Genomic DNA, 20,557 nt, shown 5'->3' with positions numbered 1-20,557 from the left:
TAACTGACTTAACGTCCTTCGGCTACTAAACCTCTTTTTGCCCTTATTTCAAAATAGTGTTTTCTCTAACTCTTGCAACATCATTTCTGATACCTCTGACCCTTCCTACAGAAAATCAGAATATTCCCTGGAAACTGAGCATTTCTTGAATGGCAAGTAAGGCCTGCCAATATTGTAAACTGGCAGTGCTCTGCAGAAATGCCATAGCTAGCTCTATGAGTATAGTGTTTGTAGAACTTTCTGCAGTCTGATGCAAGCTCATTTTGCTTGTTCTCTGAACAGCAAAACAGAGATGCTGTTTGCTCTCCTCATGTTCTTTGTTTTAGTATTTCTTTATGCAAAGAAACATAATGAAAGGGCCTGTATCAGTGCAATTATAAAGTTGAGATTTTAATTTTCTGATATTCAATATTAGCACTTGCTAATAGCGCCATGCCATTCTATTTCTTTGCAGGATATAAATTAAAGCAGGGATATTCTCAGGCACCGCTTTTTTACACTGATTACCATGAGTCATTTTCTGTGAAAACTTTTATTGCAAATCAAAGAAAAATCAGAGCCCAAAATGACATAATTAAATAACACTGGGTTATATTACCTACTATTAAACAAAAATAATACAATGAAAATAACAATCTTTTAAAGTAACTGCTCTTTGCAGAGTGTATGTATTATGAATAATAATAGAAAATGAAGTCTCCAGGAAAAGAAAATTAATGTTATTGTAAGAACTGTAACTATGGATCTCCTGACATCTGAATTAAAACATTGACATTTCATTAAAAGATACAAAAACTATATCTGATAAACAAAAATAAATCCTGTGCAAAGAATTCATTACTTATTTCTATTATTAGTGCTACTATAATGATGAAAACATTAAAGCGTTTTGAAAGGAATGAATTTTTGCTTTAAGAGAAAGACTAGATAACTTAGCATGGAAGGCTAATGCCATCTTTTATGCAGTATGGTGGTGAATCTCTCCATATACTCAGTATTAAAATCTACTTTGACCAAAATTAAAAAAGAAATTTCACTTACCATAGAGCTGTAATCTAGGATGCTTATACCATCTTCATGTACAGCAAACCATATGAAGGACTTCTCAACTGAGGATGCTGCTAGAGGCTACGAAGACAAATGTTCTTTAATTACTACTTCAAAATGAGGGAATATGTAAATAATCATTAAAACTCAGCTATTATAGAGCTCTCTCCATCCACAGATCTTACTGAGATATACAGTGGGAGGGCACTGATCTAAAGAGTTGAAGTAGCTGCCCAAAGCCATGTAGGCGGCCAGTGGCAGAACTATGAACTAATACTCCTGAAGCCTCCTCCCGTGCTTAGTCCAATAAAATGTATAGTCTCCTTAATAAAATTAAAAAAAAATGCAGGTGTTTAAGTTTGTTCACTAGCACATATGTCTACGTATGCAAAGAACAGAGCGCTGATAAGAAATTTTATATATATAAAAATTAGGATTTTATATATATAAAAATTATATATTTTTATATATATAAATTATGTATTAGGATTACCTAATAAACATAAGGGGTGAGGTGGCAGTTCTGTTTAACACAGCTGTTATTTGAATCAAGAGAGAATTAAGGTACTAGTGGTTTAAGAGAAATTGAGAGAGGCCAGCACAGAAGGGAGTGCTCTAAATACTCTTAACAACATTTAGTGTTTCTGCAAGGTTCAGCTTCCATAGCCAGTTAAGGATGCCTTTTCAATATCGTACTAGTTATCAGGTAAAAATGTCTGAAACAAAAAGTCTGTCTCAAACTATAAGAAAATGGGAAGATACAACCTAGATTAATAACGTAAAACAAGCAATAAGTGCATTGGGAAATTGTTATTATTATGGCATACTTAGTACTATGGCTATTACATCTCACCAGTATATGACTTAAACAAGTTAGTAATTTGACAAGAGATTCAATCAGCACATATATTACACACTCATTTTCAACAAAAAGGTATTACTATTTGCAAATTATATTTATATTAAAAATACTCCGCCACTCAAAAAGTTTCTTACTTTTGCTGCAAACAATTTAGCACCAAAGAAAGACCATTTTCTGGCTACGGTGAGATAAATGCGCACACAGTCTGCAGCACTGTGCCCCCGGAGAGCCATCCATCTTGTAGACAACCGCTGACAAAGCTGTCTGTTGAAATGAAATATGTAATTTAGTTATTGAAAGGAATTTAAATGCTTACCCATAGCTAATTTAATGAGCAAAAAAGAATCCATCTGTTAAAATGATAATTTAAGTTAATATAACAACTATCACTTATACAGTATTAAATAAATCCAAAATGTCATTTTATATTTTTATGCACATGAAAATTATGAACTATCTTTTAATTTCTGCAACATTATGATTAAATATTGATGTAGCAGTTGCAGCATAAAGGGAAAAAGTCTACGACAGCTTTTAACATGTCTCTACAGATAATCAATCTACCTTTATCAGTACTCAACAGCAATGCCAGTTGTCATTCCAAAAATCCATCCAGCTTAGCACATATCTTTACCCATGGCTAGTAATAGATGTGAAAGATATGGCTTAACACTACTCTTTTTTAGTGTATCTGGGTGCTGCTACCAAAAAGGGTGCTTCTGATGCATTACGCGTTCACACTGGTTCTTTTCTTTTGTGGCCCCATGGTGAGCTGGTTCAATAAAATGATCCTATGGGAAACTAATCCTCCAGAAAACCCCACCCCAGAATACCATTCTAGCACACTGACCTGCAGGAATGACTCACCCAGCAGCCACAAGATTATTAGATGCAGCCCAAGAAAAGGGAGGGGGAATGTGTAGTAAAGGGAGATCTTTCACTTGCAGCTTACTCTTACTGGAAGTTTATGAAGTCAAACTGCACCCTTAGCAAAAGAATACAAGCACCAGGGCAGGTATAGAGTGATTCTTTCCCCGACACAGGCTTCCAGCTCTGGCAACTGGTAGTTTAGGGACTACTTGAACAGTTCAACAGATGTTTGACTTATTCTCCATGAGTTACTCTAACCTAGGATCTCTTATACTTTGTTCTTTGAAATTAATTGCGTAACTTTCTATTTGTTGTGTGTATACTTTTGAATGTCCCTACTATCTTCTGCGTATGTATTACTTTGTGCATATGATAATAGCTTTAAACTTTCTCAGCCCTGTAGTGAAGAATGAGGAAGACATTTCTATGAAGTTTACTGGACTTCAAAATTGCTGTATCATTGACTTTGAACAATTCATTACACTGCTCTGCTCTTCTTCATGTTAGTAGGTGTTGAGTGAAATCACTCGCAGGTTATTAATTTTAAATTAAGTGATAGCTTACTAGCAATTCCACTGAGTTAACATACTGCCAATTTGACTGGCTGCCAGAGATTGCACATTTGAATAACAAACACTCAGATCAGATCCTTATGTCCTTTACCTTCAGTAGTTCTTTAGTCTGTGCACGGACTTATTTTAGATTTGCTGAATAAGAAAAACAAGAATTTCAAAATCGCCGGGTTTTGTAACACTATGTAGTAACTTGTACAGCTTTTGCTGGAATGCATGCTTCCTGATGGTCCTCTGTTTAGATTAGAGATATACAGAGGTTCTTCAATTTAGTAAGAAAATGAGTTTCTAACACAGGTTTAGGCAAATATGATGTAACAGTAAGTTGTGCTTAGTGACAGTTTAAAACTTCTTCATCTCATTCCTAGATTTTTAGAGAATATGAATTGAAAAATACATCTCACCTTAATTGTTCCTCTGAACAACCATGCCTGTATCTCTTAGGGTAGAATCTCTCCAAAACTTGTTTTAATGTTTGATTGGACTTGGACTGGGAAGTGACTTGCCCTGCTGGAGTTGAGAAAGGCCGTTCAAAATCTCCAATCTCTACCTAAGGGAAAGACCACGAAGAAGAAAATTTTTTGTTACTCCAGAGTAATTTTCTAGCTGGGTATTATGAGCTCTCTTTTTCTCTGACTTACCAAGTATAAAATGAAAACCAGTTTGTCCATTAATGTATAGTTTTCACTGTCATGGGTCATGCAAGTAATTTTATTTTTCCTACTTCGTATTTACCATGGAAAAAAGTTAAATATCAAGTATGAATTGTACAAATATAATACTAGCTCTGCTCTGAAACTGTTGGATCTCCAGCTGACATAAACCAGTTTAGATTTATTGAGTAACACCATCAAATAACTTTTTCAATAACCTTCCATTGAGCCTTTAATTTTTAAAAAATAAAACAGATCTTATCAAGACTGTGTCTAGTAAAGGAGTCTTAGGCTTTCATTAAACGGCTGTTACTTTGGTGTATTAACTTGCTGAAATTATGTAAGGAATAGTGAATGAAGAAATGGTACATGATTACATATATTTAATCAAGAGGGCCTCACTGTTTAAGAGGTGAAGCACATTTTATCCGTACTGGTGCCAACAGCAGCATATGCTGTAAAGCATTTCCACGGAAGCACAGAGTTAGCCTTACACAAAGACTCCAGCCCAGTCTGTTTCCCGCACTATCATGTGTAAAAGGTGAAGGTCACTTGAGTGTCAAGCAACCCTGGACCAGTTTCTTTATTCAAGTTTTTCATCTGTAAAACTGCTGTGTGAGTCATTAGTGCACAAGGATTACCTGAGCTAAAAGAGCTGTCAGTTCCATGGCTAGTTCTTTGTTTACGGGGAAAAGTCCATTGACTATTTGATCATTTGTCTGATATACTAGCAGCAGCTTCTCTCTGTCTGTCTCTCCATGGACTTGAACTGAAAAATAAAGCCTACAGAAAAGACAGAAAGTTATTAAATAGAGAAGATAGGGAAATGCATTAGCCCTGAGGATTAGCAGTATCTGCTCTGACTGCGACATGTTTATGTCAGAGTCAAAACACATTAGCAGAGCAACACTTGTACTTGAACCAGTGGGCAAATACTTCTGAGTTCAGTGTTGCTTTTTTTTTTTCTTTTTTGGCAGCCCTGCTCACTTCTTAAGAACTAAAAAAAAACCCCTGTATTTTTTTTAAAAAATTCTCCAGTTACACCCATTTACTATGTTTGTTGCAAGCTTTGAGTCAGCCAGTATTTTTCAGATGAAGAAACTTTGCAGAAATTAAAAACAAACCTTGGGACAAGGCAGAGATGTTATACTTGCTAAACAAACCTATTTTTGTAAGTAAGGCGGACAGTCCTTGTGCCTTCACATTTCCCAGGGTGTTGTTCTTTGGAGGCTTGCTCCCATTTTGAAATAATGTCACAGATCTGGAAGGAAAGCAAGACAAAACTGACATTGCCATGTATTCCTCTTTGAAAACACCTTTGAATAGAAATTTTCAACTTATTGTACTATCTTTTAACTATTACATATCAGAAACATACATAGCTTGAATTTTTAAACTTACTGAAAGATCACTTTACTTGCATTTCTTAGTTGAAGCATTTAATAATTAACATTTTTGTTGTTTGTTTACCCTGCAACACACATACTACCTTTGGAAACAAGCCATAACATGCTTATACAGAAAGGCCAGGTACTTCATTTAGCAGCAGCCAATGAATGTGTAATTATACAGAGTGAGTTGTTATATAATTAATCAAATGCCTTTGATCTCTGCCTTCTCTTTCTGCTGCAGGCTGGAGTTTTTCAGGCCCTTTCTAGTAACGGCTATAAAGTTTGTATGAGGTTTGTTATAAAGGGCAGCGAGAGTGGTTCACAACAAGCGGTGTAGGTGGGCAGATGGGGAAGAGGTGGAATGGAGGTCCTGGGAGCCCTGCTGGGCTTCATCTCACCGTTCCTTCATGAAAGAGCCTTCCCAGAAACAGTAATGTGCACAGCTTCTGAGGTTACATTTACCAGGAAAATAAATACATTTTTTATACATTTTGCTTTCCATATGGTAGTTATTCTGGTAGGGGGAGGGAGCTGATCATGATGATCCTGCTTGTTTGTCACTAAGGCCTGGCTGCACTGCACTTTGTAACTCAAAGTGCAGCTGTGAACATTTGCCCAAGGCTGCAAAAGGCTACTTGGTAGAAGCACAAAAAAATCATTATCTATTAGTTGCTAAAAGGCTTGAAAAATATCTAATATTTTACTAAAGCATAGATTATATTGCATTTTGCTACTCTTTACTGCAAAGAATTTAGCAATAGAGGGAACTAAAATTCAAAATTCAGAACAATGATAAGCCAAACATTGGAAATATCCTGAAATGAACCCTACTTATTCTGTATTTAGATAAGGAGCCCTTTCTTTTTTTTTCTTCCCCACAATCTCCACCCCAGTATCAATGACTTTTTGGACCTCAAATGGTCATCTTTTGGAGCTATACCAGAAATGTTAACTGAAATCTCTAAATGCATGTTGGACTCCAATTGCTTTTTAGTTTTAAAGAACTGTGATTAGTAACAGCTTACTTTTTCTTTTTTAACCCAGCTGTTACTTCTCTGAATAACATCAGTCTCCTAGACAAAGCTTTTAAATATAGTTCACTGAATGAAATTCAGCTATTGAAAAAGTGATGCTTTTTAAAAATCTTTCCTTTTACGTTATGAAGAAAAAAACCCAAAGACAGTTTTCAGCCTGAAAAATGTTTTGCTTTACATTGTCTGAAGAGAGCTCTGTAAAATGAAGATACTTTGTTGGTTTATATGCAGAGCTCATTAAAGGCTTTTGTTTACCTTGATGTTTCCTTGAAGACAGTGCTCTATATCCTTGCCAGAGGGATCATCAGAAAACAGTGCAAATCCTGACTGAGCTGGTTTCCTCATCCCTGTATCCTGGTTCAGGGTGTTCAGAAATTCCTCCACTGTGGTAGAGGCATCAAACCCAACAACCTAAAAAAGCAGCCAAAATGTATTTTGCTATCAAACTTACAGCCTCCTGCCCCACCTTAAATCTAAGATTTTGCAAGATAATACCTCTACAATAATAGTGGGAACAGAAGACCCATTCCATCCTCTGTGAATAACTTATAGTCATTGGAAATTAAAAATTTCCATAAAGGGTCTGGAAAAGATTCAAGATTTCCACATGGGAAGTCAAAAAATTATTAACCTCCCAGCAGATTGTACCTTACTGCATTTTGTTTATGAAATCAAAGTCACTGTCAAAATGCTTTCAAATAGAGTATTTTTATTTTCTTTGTTTATACTGGTTTCTTTGCATTTGCTACACCTGAATTTCTGCTACAGAATTTATGTAACAGAAAGCAGTCTAGGATCTGAGCTTTTTATGACAAATACAACTTGAAAAATGAAGAAAGCTAATTTCCTACACTTCTTCGTATGAAATCAAATCAAATAATAATTCTTCATCATGTGCGACTTCAAAGGGATATTAGATGGCAGATCTACACCGGCAGATCCGCAATACGTTACAAATGTCCCTCTGTCAGTACTACATAGGTCAGTAGTATATAGAGCCTTCTAAATTTTATTTTCCCAAATCTGAATTTTTGTCTGTTGTTACTAGTATTAAAGCATTTTAGCAAGAGATGGCAAATGGCTTTTATACAGATACTAGTTGCTGATGTTCAATTAAATCTGTTTTGAGGGTGTTTTCCTGTGTTTGACATGTTGAAGATATTTTACTCTTTTGTTAAAGAAATGTTTTGAAAATGGATTTCTGTTTTGGGCTTCTCAGTGGTTGGCATTAAAAAAATGTTAATTTGCTGAATCTAGCTTCAGTGATGAATAAAGAATTTTCAATACCACTATAATTGCATATTTGCTGATCCCACTGAAGTAATTTATGTATTTAATTACAATGTTCATAGCCTTTGGAAGTAAACATTTTTCAGCAATAAATAACTAATTGAGTAGTTATTCCTCTTCTTCTTCAAACTTCATTTTTGAAACCTTTTAGGATGATCTAAAGACATGTTTTTTCTGTTTCACTGGTCGAGCAGTAAGCAATTAAGAAACTTAGAGGGAGAAAAAGCAGGGTTCTTCTGTGACCTGAAATGAAAAGTTTATTCGATATAGCTCTGATTTCATATAAAAACTTGCTTTCTGTCTAGAAATACTGTGAATTTGTAAAAAATTCTTTTCAGCCAGCTCTCACAGTTAGAAACAGAAACCAGGATGTGAAGCAGTATGCATAGAAGTCCATGGAAAGTTTCCTACAGGCTTTGACTGCTGAAATCCCCAGTTAAGAATGAAGCTGTGTTTGTTCTGTAACAAATATGGTTATCCTTCATGAGTGATAATAGGAGTTACAGCTGTGCTTCCAGGCCTTCACTGAGATATTTAACTTTCAAGATGTCTGATGAAAGGAAGTGGAATTTAATACCTTTCCCTTTTCTTCAGTCTAATTCATTCATCTGGTGGTCCGGTTAAATAAGAAACAGAGCTTTAGTGTTTCTCACTCTTAAGAGGTTTTAAATTTTTTTCTTTCTTTTAAAGATTTTTCCCAAAACCTTTACTCTTTGTTGATCAAATCAGATCGCAAGTACCTTGTGCCTGCCATTGCTAGCACTGGCACAGGATGAAACTTGAACCGTGTTTATCTTAACACAATTCTGTTTCTGATATACTACTTCATGTATATGCTAACAGCAAGGGGTTGGGAGAGCTCAGATTTCATCATCTACCTCACATTACCTGATATATGCCGTTCATGAAATGAACTGGAATACTGAAGGGCAGCGAATGGTGGTAGGGGTTTCTTAGAAGAGTGGAAAGGATTTCCATTCTGGACGGTCTGGCTTCTCTGTCTCCATTCTGCTGGGTACGCTCTACACATCGCTGACAATATATTGCGTATTTCCCAAATTCAGTCCTGTGACAAAAAGAGAAACAAGGCAATTCTTGGAGACTGATTGAAAGGATAATAAACTGTGAGTAAATCTCTCTGGGGATGCCAGATGGGAGTAGCACTCAGATTTCACTCTGTGAGATTTCCAACACATTTTTCCATGTGGAATTAGAAAGAGCATTAGTCTACGGGGACCAACAGAATTGTGCCAAAGATGAACATGGCTCAGAGTGTTTTGTGTAACTGCCATATTTTGGTTTTCATGATTTTGCAGCATACAGAGTTCCACTGCAGAGTAGTTTTCAAAACAAAGGATAACTTTCCCAGGTGATGCATAGAAGTAACATGTACTACATTTTAGTAGCACTGGAGCACAATTCTACTCAAATTTATTTTAAAATATATGTCAAAAGATCTGAAATATTAAATGAAAGATTTGAAATAAGGTACTTCAGAAAGTCTAGTCGACTAGCTGGGTAGTAATATTCAGGCATACCTGGAATCTGCATTCTTCTTCAAATGAAGTTTAAGAAGCCAAAGGAACGGGTGCTGGGGCAGAAAGAGTCCAACGCAGAGAGCCAAGAGCTGCAAGCCCTGGACAAAAGGAAGACATTCATTGTTTTAAATGTCTTACAAAGTAAAACTTCCTGCTGTGGCTGCTGGCCAGCAGTGCAGCTTACTGTGCCAAACTGAGTAACATACAGCTGTAAATAGGAATAAAAAAACAAAACACAGGGAAAAAGCTGAGTAAATAAGCATGTCACCTCATCAGAAGGCCAAAATGCTCTCTATTTACTTGTGTACAGCATGTTTCTTTTGGGGCTGGAAATGGGAAAGCAGATGAGTTTGTATAAAAAGCAGTTAATACATAGGAAACAAATACTAAGGCCAAGCACTAGGAAGTGGGGAGAAGCCTGTGCAATTTTAATTCAGCTATCCTGTCACATATATTATGAAGCAACCCATAAGACATTTTCCTCCTACCGAGTAAATAGTAACTATTGAAAAAGCAATTATTCAATATTTTGGTATATTTTCATTGCTCAACCTATATCCATAGGCTTCACTTAATACAGACTGCTCTCATACTCTGGATATACATTTACTAACATTGCAACTACTTTTCTCACAGTTGTATCAATGCGTCATACTGAAATTTAGAAAATAGTGTTTCTCTATCTTGATTTATCTGACTTGCCTGGTATTTGACAGCACAGGCACAGATATTCCCTTTCATCAAATATCTGTACTCTGATGTAGGATAGCATTGGCTCTGTTTCAGGAAGACACTGCTGTAGAAGCAAGTTAGGAGACTACAGCATGAATTTAGGACTTAAAAAAATTAGTGTGAGGCTGCAAACATCTTACTGGAAGTGTTAACTCTTAAAAATCATGCCAGTGGTTTATGATAGCAACAATTTATTTATCTGTATCAATGGGAAAGCCTTGCCAGTGATATGAAAAGTACCAAAGAAGGATTATGGTTAATTTAAATTCTATCAGCCCTATGTAACTTCAGTGTGTGCTAACTGACATGAACGTGCTATGTTTGTTATAAAAGCTTTGTGGTTGTTTTAGTGATGCACACATACTGCCCATATCCCAGATAAGGGCTGTTTCTAGATAATAAGTCTGCTGGTCATGTTCTACTTTCTGGGACAAAATGTGTCTATTACAAAAGCCTTAATATGGTAATTTCCTTTTTTATTTTCTCATCCATCTCCTAGTTTTGCCAGTATTGCTCTATCATAAGTACTATTGTTCCAGTTCTGTTAATTCTACACAAACTGTAAGTATCGGCTTTCTTTTCAATTTCAGATCATGTAATTGTTATATACTTGACTACCAGTGAATAGCTGGCAGTGGACAAAGTGAAGAATTTTAAGTATGTATTTATAATCATAGAATGATTTGGGTTGGAAGGGACCTTCAAGATCACGTAGTTCCAACTCCCCTGCCATGGGCAGGGACACCTTCCACTAGACCAGGCTGCTCAAAGCCCCGTCCAACCTGGCCTTGAACACTTCCAGGGAGGGGCTATCCACAACTGCTTTGGGCAACCTGTTCCAGTGCCTCACCACCCTCACAGTAAATTTCTTCCTTATATCTAATCTAAATCTAACCTCTTTCAGTTTAAAGCCATTACCCCTCATCCTATCACTACACCCCATCTTTCCTGTAGCCCCCTTTAGGTACTGGAAGGCTGCTATAAGGTTTCCCCGGAGCCTTCTCTTCTCCAGCTTTCAGCCTGTCCTCATAATGAAGGTGCTCCAGTCCTCTGATCATCTTCAAGGTCTCCTTTGGACTTGCTCCAACAGGTCCATGTCCTTCTTATGCTGGGGGCTCCAGAGCTGGACACAATACTCCAGGTGGGGTCTCACCAGAGCAGAGTAGAGGGGGAGGATCATCTCCCTCAACCTGCTGGCCACACTTCTCTTGATGCAGCCCAGGATACGGTTGGCTTTCTGGGCTGTGAGTGCACATTGCTGGCTCACAGTCAGTTTTCCATCCACTAATATCCCCAAATCCTTCTCCGCAGGGCTGCTCTCAATCCACTCATTGCCCAGCCTGTGCTTGGGATTGCCCTGACCCATGTGCAGGACCTTGCACTTGGCCCTGCTGAACTTCATGAGGTTTGCACGGTCCCACCTCTCCAGCCTGTCCAGGTCCCTCTGGATGGCACATCCCTTCCCTCCAGCCTGTCGACCGCACCACACAGCTTGGTGTCATCAGCAAACTTGCTGAGGGTGCACTCAATCCCACTGTCTGTGTCGTCAACAGTGATGTTAAACAGCGCCAGCCCCAACACCAACTCCGGAGGAATCCCACTCGTCACTGCTCTCCAGTCGGACATCGAGCCATTTGCCACAACTCTTTGAGTGCAACCATCCATAATCTAGCATGCAGGGTGCGTGCAGAACAGCATGACATACAAGAGAATCTATGACATCTATTAGAAACCCTAAGTGTTTTTGAGATTCCACGATGTGGCACTATAGCTTTTCTTTGCACTCATGCTATAGAGACATCCGCCATGTGGTTTAGCCCACCAAGCTTCCTGATGCAGCACCTCTCTGAGGAAGGATGTAGTAAAATAGAATTAGGTTCCAACACTTAACTTGAAGATAGCCCACTGCATGTCCAGCCTTTAAAAATACCACAGGTACCGATATACTCTATCACCAGATACATGTACTTCGATGGAGGATAGCATCAGCTTCATTTCAGGAAGACACAGCACTAATGAGATGTTAGTTCAGGTTTTTATCTGATTTTAAGAAGCAGATGCTACAGAAAAGCAGAGCCCCTTTACCATTCTAAACAGTCTGTGTAGTTCCTTCACTGCTGTTGAAATAGATACCATTAAGATAAATACTGGGTTACCTGTATTGGTCCTGCCTGGTTTTGTGGATGTCGACGTCTAGTCTGTTTAATAAGCTGACAACAGATCTCGTTTTGAAGTTCAGGATGTGTGAGGCAGATCTGCAAAGCACTTTGGGCCAAAGATACATGGTAATCAATGGCAGGAGAGTCAACTGCAGCATTTATAAACAACTGGCAGGTCTAGATATAAAATAATAAGCAAGTGAGTTTACATACAAAAAAGCTCCAACAGATCTTTCAGACATTCTATATAACAAAAGTGTGCTATAGTTGAAGTCACAATTAGTCAGTTTACCAGTAGACTAAGGAAACCCTGCTGGCCCTGCAAAAAGGGGTGAAAAGGGGCCAGAATGGATGAAAAGCTATACAGAGAGACTTAAGATAAAAATACCTCTTAGAAAACATGCTTTTCACTCTATCTAATGGAGTGAGCTCTAGCAGGAGTTGCGAGAGTTGTGGTGGCAGGCAAGTTTAAGGACATGCTGAACATAGCTTCCCCCTCTACAGGACTTTAAAATGCAAAGTGTACAGCTCTCAACGGCAGCCAGTGTAAAATGCTTGTGCAAGTAGTGAGCACAACACGGCAGAATATACACAGATAAGAAAACCATAACTCAGAGCCATTCGTTTTACATCTTGGCTTTCACTGGTATTTTTACTGTGAGTAAGTATGAGCTCTCCTATCCCCAGTACTGTCTTAGGAAAGCCAGGTGTTAAGTATTTGTTGTGCTGTATTAGAAGAAAGCTTATGTACCACTCATTGCATTTACTCTTACTATGTAATAGTTGATGAATTTTCAAGGTATATAAGCAAAATACAAGAAACAGATGGAAGCCAAATCTAGTCTTTCTGAAGATATGTGGATGCACAGGACTAATTTTTATAAGCAATGGAATAACTGAAACATGACTTGATCTGTTGCTAAATCAATTCCCTGCCTGACCTTTAAACTCATTTCTACAAAGTTTCAATAAAGGTCACACAAGTCATCTCTTATTTATTTATTTTAGGCAAGTGTCTGTGATTTGAATTAGGTCTGAAATATATTTCAGAAAATGATTTTCAAATAGTTATAAATTTATTTTTATCAGAGAAGTACATTCCCTTTTGATTTTTCATGCTGCGTGATTGCAAAAAATAAGATGGATGTACTTCTTTAAAGTGCTTCAAACATCTCAAAGAAACAAGCTGGAAAGTTTTCCTACAAGTGGCTGTGACTGAACATATGGTGCTTGACTTGAATTCCTTTCTAGATCCAAACCATTACATCAAAATTCTCCAGATAGTTGATGCTTCAGGGAATTTGGTCTTTAGACTTGTAAAAGTTCTGTGGAGAAAGTTCATTTATCCAAGCTCCATGCCTTCCAACTTGTAATTTATTTCACAATGTACTGAAAAAGGAACAGCAAGATTTTATTTTGTCTCTGACATAAGAGTTTATAGCCTGGCTATCAGTTAACATTCAGGACTAGTTTTACCTGCATGAGGGCAGGAGAGAGGAGAAAGAAGGTAATGACACTACAGCATACCCCCTCTCATAGATATCAGCCACCTATTTGGTCTTTAACTGGGAAAGATATACTGGCATACAAAAATTCTCAAAAAACTAGCTGTGGCAGAGCAGTTATGAACCATTATGTGTCTGTTAATTGTAAAGCCTTTTAACTACTACATATGAGAGAGATACATCTGGGTATTTTTAAAGGTGTATCAAAATCTTTAAAAGTTAATTCAAAAAACTGTTGTGAAAGACTTTCTAGAATTTTACTCTGTAATATTTTCTCTATTACTAGAATACCTAATCAGTCTTTTCAGAGTAGCTACTTCATATGAAGAAAAGATTTTTTAATTAAAAAGCAGTAGAATCTCTGCCTTCTATCTCAATTTGAAATAATCCATGACTTGCTTAAACTTACGTTTTTCTTCTGATTTTTAAAATGTGTTCTAGCTGATTTAAATATATCTACAGCAAAACTTTTGCCTACCATTAGTTCTTCTTGAAATCTAATTGAAAAAATAGTATTTCAGATACAGTTCTCTGAATACAGAGATCCATCCATGCTGTTAGGTTCTCTGGGGCTTATGAACTTCATGATAAAATTATTATCATCCATTACGGCTGTGGATTTTCCTACTAACTTGCACTTTATCAATAACCTCAGTAGAAAGGCCAAAAGTTGAAGCCTGAACAGCTCCTTCACAACTAAAGTTGATCTCTTTATTTTGGAAGTGATAGTCTTTGGTGAGATAATATGGGGACATTTTGCTATTGTCCACTAGTTACCTCCACTAAAGTAAGAGTAAACCTCTCTTTTCCATTTTTTTTTATCTGTTGAACATCTCTAGTAAGCCAACCAATAGCCATTCTTTAGCTAAAATAGTAAGTCAGTTAATAAAAATGGCATCTGCTATGGTTTTACCTTAAATAATTTAATTGCTTCAGTTTGCAAGGCTTCTGATGGCAATGTGGTAAGAGGGGAAGCAATTCCTTCTTTGCTGTGGCAAAGGGTAGGATGTCTCCAAATCTGAGAAGCTAAAAGGGTAAAATATATAGGTTTTCCAATTAATTCAGTTCATAAATACCTTCAATAAATAAGTGTTAGAAGAGTAGTATGTTGAAACAAAACCAAACTTACTGGTATCGCCTTCCGTATTTAATAATTTGCAAATAAGTTGTTCAAACTCAGATCCAACATTTACACTGGTACTTCCAGCTGCAACTGTCAGATGATAAAGCCACGTGTCCTAAAGTAGAAAAACACAGCAGCTACTCATTCCATGTTGGAAGGAGATTCTTCATCAGGATTTTGCTCTCAACTTGAAACACTACCATGCACTCCTGTTGAAGCCCAGTTTGCCTTTCTTTGAATACAGCTGCATTCATGTTATAAATATTAAGCAAGGAAGATTGGACAGGGCTCTCTTCAGAAGTCTTTTACCCTCAGAAATCACGGCTAACTATCAGGGCATTCTCCCCTTCCTCTTCAGAAAGCTAACATAAGTGCTTTTTTATCACTGCCAGATTCTGATAACCTGGGGATAAGGCCAGAAAGCAAAATGAGGTCTACAAGATTACTTGAGAACAACAAAGCAATAATAATAAAAATGGTTTTAACCATACCTCTCACTTCTTCACTTCAGTAAGTCAGTCTTCCCTACTGTTAGTCTTATCAGTGAAAATTGGTAACAAGTATCCCAAAACCTCTCCAGAAGGTTTGCTACAGGTCTGTCTACAAGTTAGTGTAATGTAAGCAAAATTCTCCAATTACAGCATATTTCATATTCTGCACCATCTCCTTATGTAGGCAAGCCTGCTTATTTTTGTTTATTTTAAAAAGAATTACCTACCTGTTCGCAGACAAACTCTGACTGATGTTAGTGAGGCAGGACCTTCTCCTTGCTTACTATATCGAACTACAAGCCAGATGACTTGTAGGTCATTGTCCTTCTCTTCTTTAAGAAATATTCACATCACAGCACCATATGCACAGACATGTTACTGTAACTCAATTAAAAAGTCCTTTTATTACCTTCTCGTGTTTGGATCCTATAAGAAGATAAGTGGGTCCTTGATCTTTGGGGTGGATTACAACAGTGTAATGTGTGGATAATAAACTGCGACCACTAGCCTCATAATCTTCATCAGAATCACATGATCTATCAACTTCTTCAACCTTCGCCTCAAAAAGCTTGATTTGACCAAGAGGAAACTAAAAGTAAATATCAGAAGTGGTGAGAGAGCAAATATTTGCTTCAGTGCACACTGATTTTATATTTCTTATTCTATAAATAGAAAGGAAAACATGAACCACCATCAATACCCATTTGTATTTATTCATTTTCAGTCCTGCCAAGGAATGTCAGATAAGCCAGCTGTTGCAGACAGCAGAAGGAGAATGATATGTGCCAAAGTCTGAAAGCAAGATTTAAAAAAATTCTTTTCCAGGTCTGCCTCTGTATCTAGTTAATGCAATAAATGTCTGTCAGGGTGAGAGAAGTAATTCTTCAGGGTTTCCAGACCTGGTTCCAAGCAAAAATTCCCTGGGTCAAGCCTATAACTTTAATTATAATCTTCTTATTTCAGAGGACAGCAGTGTATTGTTGATGTACCTATTTTGTTCATGCTATAAATTGAAAAGGTCAATTTTTTGTGTGGCAGACTTTCTCAGTGGGTTTCATTCTCCAGTCTGATAGATCACAGTACTTGAGTCTTAAGTTGTACATGTAGTTACGATCATTCATCAGGAAATATTTTATATGAAAAGCCATTCAAAAGGAAATCTACACAGAAGTAATTATTTCATAATTGTTATCAACAGGAAGCCACAATGACACAAATACAGCATGCAATCTTCACAACTGGTGATAGGACTGACAGAGGATGACAGTCCTTGCTGGCTACTTTATGCAAAGCTACCTCTCTTCCCACAGCACCACTGCTCTTTCTCCAGTTGTTCAGACATAACGATGTACAAGAGTGTTATTTAATGGTGCAGTGAAGAAGCCTTGGCTACTGTTTCTGTGTTGTTCGTGATGTCCAGCAATGCTTAGTGATTCAGCAGAAAGAGAGGGATGTTTGTTTCCCTTTGGTAAAAAGATAGTTGGGCACTACAGTAACTACAGTACAGTAATGTGCCACATTCAAGTGTAAGCCTGAAGTAAATTGTCTTGAAATATCAACACCAGTGAAAAGCAAATGAGGATTCTCAATAATACTGTTGTTAAAAATTGAAAATACCATACTGGAGAGTAGCTGGCAAGTTTGACTCAATCTAGGGTGGGCTTCTTGAATAGTGATTTGATTAAGTGAGCTGTTAATAATCATTTTGAAGAAAACATCACATAGTGGTGGCTCTTTATTGCAGTGCTCTCACTAGTAAGGATTAAAGACACATGTGGCGATTTGCATTTTCTGTGGTGCTTCCGAAGCATTCAACTTTTTGAACAAGATAAGATTTTGAGAATCAAGAGGTGCCATTTCACATACAAATAGTCAAGACGGATTTATTCACCAAGTTTAACTAAAACACAGTTGGCTGACTTTTTAATTTGAATTCCATTTTGAAAGAAGGCCACTTAAATGGACTCCATTACTGTATTAACCACTGCAGATTGTGTAATTTGTTTCCACACAGACACTGTCAGCTACAGCAAACATGTTTTTAATTAGCAAATTGTTGAACGTTAGAAATGAACTAGCTTTGGGAAACCTTTCATACATATTCCGCTTACAAAAGCTAATTTCTTATTCCATTACAAGCTAGCAAATTAGTTTCAATTTTGCTTTAAAAGGGCAGCAAAACTTGTTCCAAATGGGAGGGAAATATTCACAAGAATACAGCAAAATTCTTAGATGCTTCTAAAGGGCATGCTAAGACCCCAAAATCTTCAATGGTAAAAATGTGTAAATTCAGAAACTTTAAACACAGATTTCCTCATAGGAGAAAATGAAAGTTAACTTTAATGTCTCTGTAAGATGAGCTAGATATTAATACGCTAGTCATTTGACCACCTAGCTCTGTATTACACTTTTTTAAAGAGTAATTAAAATAGAATATTTTGATGGATGGTCACTGCTATCTTATTCATACAGTTCTAGAAGTAAGGTTTAGTTGAATGTTTAAAAATGGCTAAAAAGGAAAAGATAACAAAGGGAATGACTAGCCTTATACAAAGACTATGAATTACTGGATCCAGTGTGACTGGTTAGATTAGGTAACAAATGAGATTTTCTATATTTTTTTGAACTGTTTGTTATAATGGCTCAGTGGACTGTTACCATTTTGCCAAGCATCAGCAGTCTTTTTGGTAGAGCTAGGTAATAAGGATATGAATCAAAATATTCATAACCTCAGCGGTATTGACAAGAATTCTCATAGAAGTTTCCAAAATCTCATTCCTGACCCACCTCCATTAAAAAGATGTTTCTTGATGACAACATGCAATGCCTTGGGAGCAAAAGGACAGGTGAAAAGTATGACTAGGAAGTGTCCTTTGTCCTGTCTTTGCAGGTACGTATGACTGGAAATAGGACCAACAATATTCAGAAGTGTGGGTAGAGAACTAAAGATCAGGCCCAATGTGGAAGAGCCATGTCTTGCTCTTTCTTAGCTTCTTGTGTCTTACAGGACATGGGATGTTGGGAAGTTAACTTAAAGCTGATTGGATCCCTTTTCTTCCTTAAACAGTATTTTCCCTAGGTTTTAGAAATAATTTTCTCATCCCTTTTTTTTGCCATCCTCCATCTCTGCTTCTGTCCACCTCATCAGTTGTAGACAGTGAGCTCCTTTTCCATAATCTTGATGGGGAATGGGAAAAGATCCCCTCCACAGATACACATCTGCAAAGCAGAAAACTCAGCATTCTTCTAGGCTTTTTTTTTTTTTTCTCCTTTCTTGCAGCACCATGGAGGTACAGTGACATACCAAAGAACAGGATTTGTAAGTCAGTTGAGGGATAAAAACAACATTTAATTTCTTGAAACTTGCAGTCACTGCCCACTGCAAACATACATTAGAAAGGGTCAGCTTCCAGAATTAAATGACGGGTCCCTTTGTCTAGGGATAAGAAGATGCAGAATATATATCATGTCCCGTAGGAGAAGGAGACCAATAGGCATGTCCTGGATTACTGTCTATTAGATAGGAACCTTCCAAGTTGACATGAAGTCTAAATGTTTGGTAATCAAGATAAATGGGGCATATTGTACCTTAATAAATCTGTAACTTACTGTTTAAATTCTACTTCAATATGTTATCTTCCATTCACTGAGGAAAAAAGCAAGGGACCTACCTTGTCTTCTTGATTACGGAAATAATACAGAATTTTTCCAACTAGGGTACACCAAACTCTTTTGGAATATCCATGTTTCACCTGAAATTAAAGAACATTAGGAACAAGCACAAGCCAGAGAAATACAGACTACATTTCACCATCTCTGAACTTGGTGATGTTGGGAATAAACGTTTTGGTTGAAATTCCTTTCCACATTACTAGACAAATAATTAAAATTGCATAACTCTATTAAGGGCATATGAACTAAAGCATTAGGTGCTTGTCTAAAGCCTAGTAAGGCCAATGTGAGTTTTTCATTTAGCTTTGGAATGGAAGAATTAAAAGAGAAAAATTCCTTTTATACGGTATTATTATTATCTCGAAATGATCTGTCCCAGTGAGTAATACAGAAAAAGAGAGCACTCCACTGAAATAAGGTATGTCAATTAGCTACTGAAACATATGCTGCATTAGGATATCACTGAAGTGCAAATGAAGAACTCAACACAGGAACTAATGAATTAAAAAGGCAAAAAGAAAAGCCAAATCAAATCAAGCAGCCAGAAGAAAAATATTGCCCAAAGTGGGTGAGTTGGTAGTCCTTCTGGATTGTTCACATTGTAAAGTACTGCAAAAGCAAATATATGTCTGTTTTGCTTGTATTTATTTTATTGTAGGGCCATTTTCACGTAGATATTATTCTTAAGAAATATGGAATAAAGCAGATTGGGGGAAGAAAAGTGTTCCTACCTTTGTAAGTAATCCTTTCACGGTTGGCTTGATTTCAGACTGTATGAAAAGAGGGCTGGCAGCCTGTATTTTAAGAACATTCTGTAGTACTTTGATCCATTCTTCTAAGATGTTGGGAGAATCTGCGGTCAGGTAGTATGTTCGTTTTTCTGTGGTCAGCTATGTAGTAACAGAAGAGTCTTGAGCTTTAAGAACGTTATACATTCGACCCCACAGTGTGGGGGTTGTAACACATACTACCCAATGTAGTTTCACAACTTTGGGGGTTTATTTACCCCAAAGTACTTTCAATTAACGAAACATTCAGTGACCAGGCAGAGCAGACTTTCTAAGGCTTCATCTGAAAAGTTCCAGGACAGCAGAGCTGAGAAAACTCAATTTATCTCCTTTCAGACAAACAACTTGTCTCAATCCTAATGGCTGGCCCCAAGACTACTCTCTTTTTTATATCTCATACGTGATGATCTGACCTTTGTAGCAATACAAACAAGACTACATATAGGCCTTTTTATAGTTTCTGTAACTGAAATGATTCTTTGGTTCCAATCAAAGGGCACTGATTAATTCTAACTCCACACTTGGACTTCCAGTGCAACAGGGACTGGAACAAGTGGTCGGTTTTGGGGATGGAGGGAATAAATACCCGCTGAAACACAGATGAGAAAAGCAGGCACCTGAATTGTTTGTTTTCCATCACCCCTTTCAATGTGGCTAGATGCATTTAGCTCAATTTGACCTTGAGGTTTTCGAATTACATCACTCTGTATGGAAAGAATGGAAAAGGAACATTTTAAATCTACCAACAAATAATTACAGAACTCATTTAAACATTAATCTTGAGAAATACTTCCTAGTTAGACATTGAGTACCTTGTACACCTCTTGCGG

General features: G+C 37.1%; 1 protein-coding gene across 2 annotated transcripts in view; it reads right to left on the bottom strand.

The window, feature by feature from the left end:
• The window catches only part of PLEKHH2 (pleckstrin homology, MyTH4 and FERM domain containing H2), a 60,660-nt gene that overhangs the window by 5,463 nt on the left and 34,640 nt on the right, over window positions 1-20,557 (bottom strand). The window contains exons 14-28 of one of the 2 annotated variants that reach the window (XM_074818035.1): window positions 20,345-20,431; window positions 19,671-19,829; window positions 18,939-19,019; window positions 15,677-15,856; window positions 14,783-14,891; window positions 14,567-14,679; window positions 12,146-12,325; window positions 9,258-9,355; window positions 8,608-8,785; window positions 6,685-6,840; window positions 5,168-5,265; window positions 4,646-4,787; window positions 3,756-3,901; window positions 2,044-2,173; window positions 1,042-1,128 (exon numbers count right to left, since the gene is read on the bottom strand). In XM_074818035.1, the coding sequence (XP_074674136.1) occupies window positions 1,042-1,128; window positions 2,044-2,173; window positions 3,756-3,901; window positions 4,646-4,787; window positions 5,168-5,265; window positions 6,685-6,840; window positions 8,608-8,785; window positions 9,258-9,355; window positions 12,146-12,325; window positions 14,567-14,679; window positions 14,783-14,891; window positions 15,677-15,856; window positions 18,939-19,019; window positions 19,671-19,829; window positions 20,345-20,431 (1,944 nt within the window). The remainder of the gene's footprint in view (window positions 1-1,041; window positions 1,129-2,043; window positions 2,174-3,755; window positions 3,902-4,645; window positions 4,788-5,167; window positions 5,266-6,684; window positions 6,841-8,607; window positions 8,786-9,257; window positions 9,356-12,145; window positions 12,326-14,566; window positions 14,680-14,782; window positions 14,892-15,676; window positions 15,857-18,938; window positions 19,020-19,670; window positions 19,830-20,344; window positions 20,432-20,557) is intronic. The other variant, XM_074818036.1, reaches the window with a different exon arrangement.

Source organism: Strix aluco, chromosome 3 (genome assembly GCF_031877795.1).
Source record: "Strix aluco isolate bStrAlu1 chromosome 3, bStrAlu1.hap1, whole genome shotgun sequence".
Lineage (NCBI taxonomy): Eukaryota > Metazoa > Chordata > Aves > Strigiformes > Strigidae > Strix > Strix aluco.
The sequence above is the reverse complement of the archived record's forward strand: the minus strand, read 5'-3'. Positions and strand labels throughout refer to the sequence as shown.